Here is a 12,242-nt window from a genome sequence, read left to right on the forward strand (position 1 = left end):
CGTAAGTTTTTTGAAAAGGTGCACTCATACAAACAAACTAAACGCAAAGTGTGGACAGAAGACTCTGTCTGTTTCTGCATCTAACATTGCGCATAAATGAACCCTTAGAAAGAAAATGTCACATGAATGGACCACTTTTGTACATTTTGGGCAAGACAATACATCAATATTGTACAAGTATCATGAGACTAGCTATTGTCTTAGAATTTGTATATCTAAGTATTGTAAATGTTGTCTTTTTCTGGTTTAAAAAGTTGCATCTCAGTTAATTGATGCAACTTCCTGAACCAGGCTGTTTTCTTATTTGTCTTTGCCAACTTATTCATAATAACAACATGACTGATAATTGTTTATCAAAAAATCTCATTGATAGATATTTTTTTAAAGCACTAAAAGTCAACCCTACAATATCGTCACAATATAGATATTGCGGTATTTGGCCAAAAATATCATGATATGTATTTTTTTCCATATTGCCCAACCCTATATCAGCATCTTCTCTTCATAATAATGATAAAAAAGGCTGAGGTAACGTCCCTCTTTTCCAATTTCCTCTTTATTCTCATGTGTCCTTTCAGCAAAATACAGTTTCCGTTCTTTATTTTGGCAAAGCTGCATTTTTCCTCCAGTGGAAGCGGACAATATCGATCCGGACGCGCGTCTAATCCGTGTCTATTGTTGTGCAGCGGCACTGCTTCACGCGCTGGACTCGTTTCTTCCTGGTGTTGGGCGTCTGACCCGGGCAGAACAGTGTGTAAGTGACGGTGCTAAAGGTTTTGGGTTTGCACGCAGAGCAGGACTGAAAGGCGCCCCCGTCCTGGTAATTATGTCTCGGGATGTAGAAGGAGTTGCACTGTCCGTAGCAGAACCGGTTGATGATGGTGCGGCTCAGGCAGCCCTCCTCCTGGATGGTCTGCTTCAGCGGCTGCGTCTTGCACCAGTCCAGCCGCAGGTACCGGCGCTCCGTGACGTGCAGCGCCTCCTGACTGGACTCCAGCACTTCGTCTGTTGAGGTGACAGTCCCCGGCCCGCGGGAGATTAGTCCACTGATGGCAGGTTGTTGGCATCTATCCGATTCGTTTGGGTTGTATTTGTTTGGGTGTGGGAACGCGCCTTGAAAAGTGGCAGCATCTGTACTTCTCGGTGGGCTGAGCAGCAGCGCCAAAAGTGCTGCAGAGATCAGCACTAATGGAGTCTTCATCACTGACGCTGAGGAGGGAAAAACACAAGTCAGTCACTGATGGAGAGAAGTCTTTACGCACAGCTTTTACGCGCGCATTACGCACCAAATAAACAGGCAAATAAACGTTTTAGGAGTTTAGTATAACAAAGAGAAAGAGAGAGAAAAAGCTGATAATAAGTTGAGTTACCTATTGTTTGTTTAAGATCCTCACGAGAAAAACTTTATCCAGTCAGGCCGTTTACAGCATGCGTGTCTTCTGCAGGTCCTTTCTCGTCTGTAGTGGCTTTCTGACTGACACACTGAGGGGTTTTCCAAACTGTCTTGAGCTTCAGCAGGACACGCCCCCTAACCCTTATCCTTACTGTCTGTCTGAAAGGAAAAAATCTAACTCCAAACTTTGTCAATGCAGATAAATCGTTTATTTGTCCTTTACAGAACAAAAAAAAACACAGACATTTTTTGGTGAGATGAAGTGACACTTGACAGATTCAGTGCTGCTGCCTGTTGAGACTCATATTACTGCAGAATAATTACTAATCGGAATAACAGTTACAATAATAGTTCACGGTGATCTTTTACATGACAAAGCAAAGTTGCTACAGGTTATAATTAACTTCCACGAATATGATCCTTTCTGAATCTTTGCCTCTGAAGGCAATCAACACATACAAAATTAAACTTCAGTGTGTGAGTAAATTGATTTCTGTACAGTTGTGAATTGTAATAACTTTCTCTTTCAACATTCCTCCAAATCGATATATCTTTTTACAGCTTCTTATTATAATATAGTTGTGGACATGCTTTACACTGCCAGCCAAGGTTTTAACACTTTGTATTTTAGCATTTTGGGTTAATTGGGTGAATTTCAGGCAATAATTCTACTTAAATATCTGCTCAAGACATTTTTAAGATGTATATAAAATACTGACTAATAATGTGTTATTCATGTTTTTTTTCCACAAAAAAGTTCTGTTATCTTGTTAAAGTCCTTAAAAATACATTTACTCCTTCCTTCTCAGTATAAAAAAATCCTGACTGATTATGCAAATAGGTGTCATTTCAAAAGTTTAACTATGTCTTTGCCTGTGTCACAGGAGATGTCTCCTTGTCTTCTAGAAATTGCATTTATATATATATATATACCCAATTTGAAACTGGAAATACGTTTTGAGGGAATTGGAATGCCAAAGGAACTTCTATCAGCATGATGAGGAAACGTGGCAAACTGTTAAAATGTTGTTATTGAACTTATCAGCAAAATGTTCGCTGAAAATGTATTGCAGTTATCAATAAAATGTTCAGAGACAATGTATTTCACTTGCTTGTTGACAAAATTAAGAATCTTGCGATACAGAAGCCTTCATAGTGACTGCAGCTTTATTATTTTTCATGACCTTTTAAGGCTCAGTTTTTTTTAATTTGCCTCCTAACTTTAACCCTTATTTCTGCACAGTGAAACCTGAACATTCAAACATTCATCTGTAGAGGAAAAAACACATTTATAAACGATAAGTAGACTTTAAAAGTGTTATCATTAGTATGAGTAAACTGAGAATCATTTTCCCCATATAAATGGCCAAGATCTAGAAAATTCTGATCAGATACCTGCACTATAACGGATACTTGGCTCACAATCTTCCAAACTGTAGTTGATTATCAGTTTGCTTTTTGAGGTTTACGGTTTATTGTTACTTTTAAAACAGGAGCTGTCAAAAGAAATCAGATCTGATCGACTTGCTGTTTTAGAAGCATTGAGCCTCAGAAACAACTAGTTTGCGATGAGATTTTTCATTTTCTCCATCGTGAGCCACACAAAGCCCTAAAATTGTGTTTACATAGACTAAATTATCTTTTTTAAAGGTCTACCAATTAAGCCTTTAAGTTGAAAATTATGGCACCAGTTGTAAGACACATAAACAGCATGTTGTGCCCAATTAGTGAACAAGAACTGGGCTAATTAATATGAATGCAATACAATAAAAATTTTCAAAGTGCTTGTCCCATTTCTGCTTCCTGTCTCTAATTTAACAGTACCTGCACTGACGTCACAGATCAATTGTTTGTTATCCAAAATGCTTCAATATGCAGTGTTACAAACTCGTTTCTGAGAGTATACATAAATGTTACAATGAGCCTTGCCGTGCAGGACTTTAGGTGGTGGATTTGTTGGTAACAGCGACGATCGGCGCCTCTTCCTCCTCCTCTTCCTCAGAGAAGTGAGGAACAGATTTTTTGGCGACCACGTTGTCCAGCCTCTGGCCCATTAAATACGGATTCACACTCTGCAGGGAGGCAAAGAAGCACATGTTACTGTAGCCTTCACAGAGTCTGAAAAATCCAAAGTGAGATGTTTAGCTTTTTCATTAAAAAAAAAAAAAATCACATGAGTTTTAAAAGTCCATCGCTCCCTTTAGGCGGCAAATTTTTGTGCGGGTAATGTGGTTTCTCAAGACACAATACTACAAAGAAAAAACAACAAACACGATACCCTTTTTCTTCTCTTCGGTCCTCCCTTCAGTTTTTGGTACAAAAGCTCCTTGTTCTGAAAGAAAACACAGACATGAAATCATGTATCCATAGTTTTACAGTCTGTCCTTTTGTTCTTAAATTACAGTCTACAAATTGCCCGAATGCCTTTCCACGGAATAAAACACTCACAGGGTGATTTTTTAAGGGCCAGACAAGACAAGAATGAATACATGCACTGGTTTTTTTATAAATGTTCAAAATCTTGTCTTCATTTTGTGAGCAGACCACCAGAAACCAAAGCTGTGACTGCTTGTTTCCAACATCCATTTCTCTTTTTCAGGTCAGACAGCAAAACTAGAAAAAAAATCATCATACTGCCACACCATGCAATGCTACCAGTTAGTTATGTGTAAAAAAACAACCTTTAAAACACTTGAATAGCAGTCAGTACACTCTCAGTTGGCTTGAACATGTAGCTCTTATTCCTATCAAGTTTGAATACTATGTTATAAGTTGCTTTGAACAAAAGCATATGCCAAATGAATGACATGTAAAATACAATAATATTAAAGTGAGCATGTTTCACCTGATATTGTGTGTCAGCTAAATGTAAAAGCAGGTCTGCTTGATTTGCAGATTTAAAAAAACGACAAGACTTTGTCTCAATGTGGTATATTTGTGCATGAAATCACTTAATGAAGCAGTTCTGCTTTTCACAGTTTTGTGTCATCACAATGTTTCTTTGATATGTTGTTTGGACAACACAAGCAATTTGGTAATAAAAGTGGCTATGTTAGCCTTATGCACCTTCCATTTGCATTGTTCATATATTTATCTAACATTTGTATTTAATATCATCCATAGTAATCATTATTCTTGCTCTGTTTTTACATCTATCATCACATCACATTTATCACATCACATCTGTCTGTCTGTCTGTCTGTCTATCTATGTATCTGTGATAAAATAAATAAATAAAGTTGCAGTCCCACTTTGTAACTCACCCACTTTGCCAGAGCTGGGTAGTCGTGCTCTGGGTCAAACAGGTGCTGGTGTTTCTGAAACTCTCTGCTGAACTCGGCTGTGTCTGGAGCATTTTCCAAACAGCCATCTGCTCCTGTGAATGAGAGAGGACACAGAAATTCATGTCAAAAACAGCAATTAAATACAATAAAGAACAGAAAGAACTGACACTGTGGCAGCTTAAATATCAGCATTCAGCCTGAGACATCACTATGTTAATTAATAATGTGCTTAGAACAATAGTTTCTACCTGTTTTTCCCCGGGGACAGGGGTTTGGAGGGTCTGGGTACCCATGATCATCACTGAAGTCTTTGGGAACGTTGTCGCCGGTCAGCTCGGCCACAATGTTGGGGATGTTGCCAAAGGGGCCGAGGTGTTGCAGCCCCTCGTGAGCACCACCTTGTGGAGGAAAACAAACACTACTTTGAAACAGCAGCAACAGCTAGAAAAGAGCTTCACAATACAAATAATTATCAAAAAAGCATTCTGTATGTTTTCCATCTAAGAACAGCTTTAGCTCTAAAATGCACACACTTTTATCAATGGCAGGATAAAACCTCATAAATGATTAATGATGTTAATTTCATTCAGCAATTGAATAGGCTTAAACAATTGATGGATTATTCATCAACTATTTCAGTAAACAGACAACTGTTTTAACAAATTTTCAAGCAAAAAGTCAAAGTCAAAGCTGAGGATTAGATGTTTTTCTTTATCATGTATCAGAATCATAATCAGAATCACCTTTATTGTATGTGTACACATACAATTAACTTGACTTTTTTTTTGCATTGTTTTCAATACACCTAAATCATCAATAGTTAAGAACAAGGACAACTGGACGAATAAAGGTAAAACAAAGACATGACTATTAATTACACAAGTATGTGAAAGAATAGGTTTTTTGTATAAATATTATATAAAGATAAAGCACTAATGACCTACAATAAATATATAATTAAAGAAAAACATTTATGTATGATAGCAAAATGAATATCGTTGAGTGTTACTTGCATACAACAAAATATAACAAAATAAAATGAAATGAAATAAAATAAAATAAAATATACGTTGTATTTTGTGGATAAAAAATAAAACATTAAAATGAAAAAGCAATACTGTGGGACAAGTAGCGAGAATGTATCTGGGTCAAAATGTCCCACAAATTGCAAATATTAGCAAAAGATGACAAGAAAATCACCTACAAATTATTTTTAAATAAGAGGGGAGATTATTGGAAAAAAAATGTTTTAATTCAGAATATGGTTTAGAAAACTATTATTCTACATTAATAACATTAAAATACATTTAAATGATTTTACAGAAAAAATATAATAAAATAGATATAACAGATAATAAGTTGTTTTTAGGTCTTTTCTGCTCATTTTTTAGGCATGCCTTGTTAAGATACCCATGGCCTTCTCCAAATGTTTTTGAAAGAAATCAAACCAAATTTCTCAGTTTCCAAACTCCTCAGCGTGAGGAGTAAAAAAATAGAAAATAAATAGCTAAAAACAAAAATAAAATAAGTAGCCTTCATAATTAAGACAAACATATAGGACAAATTGACTGTATGTTAAAATAAATAAACAGAATATGTCAATAATTTTGCACAGTGTATACCTTGCGTGTTAGACGAGCACCCTCCCTAATGTCCACATCTCTCCCTGATAACCATCTAAAGGATATATTTTTTACTGTTTCGCCTGGTTTGTCTACTCTCAATGATTTAACATGTTATAAAACGACTCTAAATGCATCCAACATACCCTGTATACTCTGAGGCCCGACGATGTTGGTGGCCTGGTGTGCAGGATACTCCACCCTGGGCCGAGCGATGCCCAGCTGCTCCATGACGCCGTGCAGGAGCCGCTGGATGTCGGCCTCAGACACCTGGTCGGCCGTGCGGGGGCTGCGGGCTGGAGCCGTGCCGAGCTGCACGCACAGGAGGAGGCCGAGCAGCGATAACCGCACTGCCGGGCCCATTTCTGTCATCTGCGGAGGAAAATAATCGAAAGGTTTTAACGTAGGCTGCAAAAGATGGCCAGGCGTGTAATCACCAACATAGCTGCATTTCCTGTTAGACACAAGATGACTAATTAGGCAAAAATGGAATTTATGGGCTAATATGGACAGAGTAATTGCATGGAATGTTTTTTTTAATCTATCATATTAGTTAATAGAACATCTTAATTTTGTCCTGTTATTGTAATAAAGCCGTGGTGCGACACTCACTCTGTAAACAGAGGCATGGCCGATGTAAATATGCTATAAATAGCCAGCATGATATGTCAATTAAACCGGAAAAACAGCCTAAATTACATCAGATCAATATTTAATTGCATTTATTTCATAGCAGGTATAATTTAATTCCTGGAAAACATCCCAAATAACCAAAGAATCAATTTCAGTGTGTTTTTCTTACCGTGTCCGCGCTGATGGTGGGACCTGCCTGCTGCGCCAGACCTCTGTCAAGCTGGACAGAGCAAAATCATGTATTTCTTGTTTCCAAAATTAAAGCTTTTCTTCACACAGACAATGCAAAAAGGGATTTCAAATTATGTTTCTCGCCGATATTCATTCTGATAAAAGTTTTAAAAGCATACATTTTTATTAAAATGCTTTGGTGTTTCTCTCAAACGATTGTCCTAAGCGTTTTACCTTCCTTTTTTTTTATTTTCTTCAGTTTTATTTTGGAGGGAAAACACTTGATTTCCGGTGTTACTATAAGTACCCATTATGCAACCTGCAGGAGGATGCGATCCGCCTCACTTCACGGTCCAGATGCAGTTGCTAAGATACCAAAAATCCTCTTTTGTCATTGGCTGTTACATTGTGGCAATTACTTGTGCAGAGTTCACCACAACAACACTGAGAAGGAAACAAGTCTCTGCAGCTGACAGCATAAATACCATCGAAACCGTCATTTTTTAAAATCAGTTTATGAGAAGAAAACCCATCTTCTCACCTTGTCTTTTTTAAGTAATAGCCCTACCTGCTTTCTAAACATATATATGACTCCATGGCAAGCTTCAGTAGGTGGTTATTATGATAAATTATTCAACTGGTGGCAAGGTGCTGACATAAGGAATGTTAAAAAGAATACAAATCAGAGATTAATCTTTTGTGTCCATTTCAACTGGCTTTATAAATTTTCCATGTTTTTCTTTCTATCATTCTGCTTTATAGGGTCACTTTTGACCTTTGGTGGTAAAGAATTATGCTGCCCATTATTTCACTTGTATTGCTATAGTTCTCTGTTATTGGTAGGGGGCTTATTTCTTAGTCTGTACTCTTTTTTTGTTGTTATCTTTATAGAATTGTTTAATCCATAAGATGTCCTCTGACCTCTGTGGTCAAGACATTTTGTAATGTTATACCGAAAAATATGGTGATACTACTACTACTACTACTACTACTACTACTACTACTACTACTAATAATAATAATAATAACAATAATATTCAATATTATTATATAATATTATTATATAATATTATTAATTGTAATAAAAATAATAAAAAACACATTTCCTTGTTTTCTTTTTAATTATCTATTCATATATACCTAAAAAAAAATGTCCATATACATTTCTGGTATAGAGACTACTTACCATAACCACTTCTGTTATAAATATATAGGCTAACGTGAAAAAAAAGATACAATACAACTATTTTTAAAAAAAATTTATTCACTGGATATAAAAGTGTGGTGACAGTTCATCCATACATTAGTCTTGATATATAATATATAGTCAAATACAAAAATTAATTAAAATGTAGAATGTTAAAATCTAACTTATCTGCTGTAAGACACTAAAGCTCTTATAAATATGAATCAGGTGTATCAGAGTTCGTCACCTGAACATTAAAGTGAAGAACGTCTTTTCCAAGGTGTGAACTGCAGTTTTCCGACACTAGTGAGCACAGGAGAGCCCTCTGCATCGTGTCCTCGAGTGAACCTCGGGAAATGACCCAAACGCAGATCTCTGAAAACAAAACAAGGACAAAAAACAAATAAGAAACAAAAGATTTATGTGAATAATGTTTTGCAATGTTGGAGTTATTTAACATGGAGCTGATAAAAAAAATTTAACAACAGTTGTGCAAAAAAAAGTTTAATATTCAAAGATTTGTTGATTATGTGCAAAAAAAAAAAGTGCAAAATGTAAAGATGCTAGATATATTATTTTTTTCTTTATAAAATTAAGAGATCCCTTGACCACAGAGGTCAGAGGAAGTCTTGTGTGGAGTAATCAGTTCTGTAAAGTAACAACCCCGCAAAATAGATTACAAATCAAGAAATGCGCACCATACCAACAAAAAGAATTATAATACAAGTGAAATAAGATCTCCCCTTCAGTCTCTCCATTTAGCTTCAACACTCAGTCTCTTATCGCGTATTCCCTTGTTTGCTTAATAGTTAACTGCTTCACTGTAAAGTAATCCTGCAAAATTAATGTCAGTGCTTTAATAATTTACCTTTTCAGTCCGTCTTGTGGGGTCTTATATGAGTCTTTGGTGGGACTGTCCAACAAAGCAGTTGCAGGGCTGAAACCTTGCCCTATAAACATTTTTAATATAATAAATTCTGTACAAGAACAATAGATTCACCAAATTTACATACAGTTTCTTTCTTCATGTTGTGTTTACCTGCACATGGCATACAGGTCCTGAACAGCTGGATATTAGGGAAAGTCTCCTTCCCGAGGCTTCTCCTGAGTGCTGGTCTGTCTCCTGGGGTGGACACTTGGCTTTGCTCAGGTACTGCATGTCTGACCTTTGACCTTGCCTGAATCCAGGGTACCGTCTTCACAGACCTTATCACTGTAAGAAATCGGGGAAATGTAATTAAAGAGCACAAAGGAGGCTTTCTAACGAGGCAAAGCTGATGACATAATTCAATAATTTGTTTTTTACCTTTGAAACTGTGTCTTTTTCGATGTCCTCTCTTTGCATCTTTTACAAAATGGAAATCCATCAGAAAGTCCATACTGTCCAAAACAGTTTTAGGAATCACACCTGAAGCAAATATAGTTAAGATCTGAACGTTGCGGACATCCAATCAGACACCCTCAATTAAAATTAAAGTGATTTGGTTTGTTACCGAATAAGTGAGGATTTTCAATGAAGGTGCGCAGGACGAGAACTCTCAGTTCAAGTCGCCCCTCGGACATCTCGGTCTTGTTGGGAGGCGGTAAAAGACACGGCGTGAAGATTGTGGCAAGGTTGGAGCTGGTCATCAAATTTTCAGTACACCTGACAGCAGTGTATTCAATGAGGAGGGAGACAAATGAAATGAAGTCATTTGTGCATCACTTTAAAATTTGTGGCATCCTGTCTGGCGAAAAAAATCAAACTGTAGAAAAGAAAAGAAATGAAAATATAATTTTTAGACAGTTATACTTGTTTTTTTCACCTCAGTGTAAACCAGTGATTCCCAAAGTAGGGTCAGTACCATCCCACCAAAGGGTGTGAGGTGAATTCACTGCATTGTGGCAATTTTTTATGCACCAATTTCTACTTTTTCTGCATTAATTTATACTGTAAATGTCTTGACTTTTTTTTTTACTTGTTTGTTTATTTGGGGAAAATTAAGTCTTCTGCCATTTCCAAGTTTTTACTGAGCTGCAGATCATATGAAATCAAATCAATTTTAACTTTATATGATCACAATGGTGCTCCTTTACTACTACGATGCCATGATACTAGCAGACTGACATACTGTCACATGCACTGAGCGCTCTTTGTCAACTTAGATTCAACATCCCTACAATAACAATTTTCTCTCAAACCTCTGGGAGACTTTGGAAAGGAAGTCAAACAGGTAGTGCAGACAAGAGGAGTTCCTGGCGGGGAGCAAACAGGACAGCAGCTGCAGGGCTGAAGTCCTGTCCTGCTGGTTGGACAGTGTCTGGGCTTTGAGCAGAGCTGCATGGAGCTCAGAGGGGAACAGCGGCTCCGGCAGCTCTCTGCAAAACTGTTTGATGAGAGTTGCCACATCGTAGGGGAGGGCTGTGGACAGACACCCCTCTCCTCTGTTCAGCCTGGCCTGAAACAGACACAGGAGGGGAAAATGACTCACATCTTGCCACATGAAATTTGAATATATGGCAAACTATTTGAAAAAAGATGGTCTAACTGGTCAAGATATTATCATGTGGTAAAGAATAATGCATAGCAGCTGTTATAATTTACTTCTCTATATTAGAGTGGAGCACTCTTTTTTGTTCTTTTTTACTTGTTGTATTTGCACTTTATATTCTTATTCATTTGTATTGTTTTTCTTATTACATTTGTGTGTGTGTGTGTGTGTGTGTGTGTGTGTGTGTGTGTGTGTGTGTAAGTCTTAAGTGTGCAAACACACATAGACATGCATTTATGTATTAGCAAATGTTACTCTTTGTATTGTATTGTGCAATTTTTATTTATTTATTTTTTCTTTGCTCTTTGTTGCTGTGATGGAGGTTGAAATGTTGGAGGAAAGATTAATGCAGTTATGACAGATGATTTTTTTCTACAATTTCAAAATTATAATAACATTTGTAAGATTTAAACCCACACTGTAACTACTGTCATTATCTATCTTTATGTATTCTTAAATATAGATTGTTTGTTATTCTGATGTACTGCTGGGTGACACATTTATTCACTTTTTCATTTAAAAAAGAAATGTCAATACTTGTGCTAATGAGTAAGATACATGAAATGACATGACAATAAAAAATAAAAAATAAAAAAGGAGAAAAAAATCAGATAAGTGTTTGCGCAAAACATCAGGTGGCGCTATTGCTCCAGTAGAAATTATATTAGCAAAAGGTCAAAAGGTTAAAATCTTACCCTGAGGGTCTTAATGCGAGGAAGAGAGCCTGGTTTTCTGAACAGGCCTACAGTCGCAGCACGCTCCAGCAGATGTGAACAAGCATCCACCAAAAAGCTGAGACACAACATGTTAAAAAAAAAAAAAAATGAATCTCTGACCTGTTAAAAATGATACACTTCCTAACGTAACTCACCAGGGCACCAGTCCAAACTCGGGAATGTATCTCCTGGGTAAATTCTCCAGAGGAACACCAAAGGTCTTTGCACCACCGATGAAAAGTCTCTCCTTTCTCTTCTCAAAGCTTTTCACAGTTATCCCATGAATAACATGGAGGTGAAACCGAAGCACATTACTGTCTGTAACCTTCATCGTGTAAATATCACTGACAGAAGTCAAAAACTAAGCCGTTCAACAAGACTTTGGCTGAGAAAACATAACATGTGTCACTCACTTGGTGAAATCACTGGTGAATGAAGGAAGCTGGTTTGCTCATCTAAATCACCTGTGCCACAGTTGACAAGACGGAGTGCTGCATTCAGGGCACATGAGGAAGGTGGTAAATATGAGCTCTCAACTCGAAAATAACATTTACTGCCGATATCTCCAATACTCAGCAACTCACACCACAACAATCTAGATTGATAAATAGCATAACACGTCAGAGGAAAATATATACTTTTGGTTAACTGTCCCTTTTAAGGGTTAATACTTGAGGTATTAATAACATGCAAGAGGTAGCACAAA

The 12,242-nt window shown here is 36.9% G+C and overlaps 2 protein-coding genes across 2 annotated transcripts; both read right to left on the bottom strand.

Moving 5' to 3' along the window:
- Window positions 1-304: 304 nt before the first annotated feature.
- Window positions 305-1,460, bottom strand: grem1a (gremlin 1a, DAN family BMP antagonist). The gene is made up of 2 exons (XM_042504060.1): window positions 1,371-1,460; window positions 305-1,209 (listed from the first exon to the last, which is right to left on the bottom strand). Exon 2 carries the CDS (start codon window positions 1,199-1,201, stop codon window positions 662-664), a length of 540 nt encoding a protein of 179 aa, XP_042359994.1. The 5' UTR covers window positions 1,202-1,209; window positions 1,371-1,460; the 3' UTR covers window positions 305-661.
- A 659-nt stretch (window positions 1,461-2,119) lies between these two features.
- Window positions 2,120-11,979, bottom strand: LOC121955858 (neuroendocrine protein 7B2). The gene is made up of 14 exons (XM_042503945.1): window positions 11,692-11,979; window positions 11,516-11,612; window positions 10,471-10,727; window positions 9,783-9,934; window positions 9,596-9,697; window positions 9,329-9,502; window positions 9,158-9,239; window positions 8,547-8,664; window positions 7,102-7,152; window positions 6,446-6,671; window positions 4,926-5,075; window positions 4,657-4,769; window positions 3,672-3,725; window positions 2,120-3,465 (listed from the first exon to the last, which is right to left on the bottom strand). Exons 1-14 carry the CDS (start codon window positions 11,865-11,867, stop codon window positions 3,334-3,336), a joined length of 1,884 nt encoding a protein of 627 aa, XP_042359879.1. The 5' UTR covers window positions 11,868-11,979; the 3' UTR covers window positions 2,120-3,333.
- Between the last annotated feature and the right edge of the window lie 263 nt (window positions 11,980-12,242).

The sequence above is a fragment of the Plectropomus leopardus genome, chromosome 16, assembly GCF_008729295.1.
Source record: "Plectropomus leopardus isolate mb chromosome 16, YSFRI_Pleo_2.0, whole genome shotgun sequence".
Lineage (NCBI taxonomy): Eukaryota > Metazoa > Chordata > Actinopteri > Perciformes > Serranidae > Plectropomus > Plectropomus leopardus.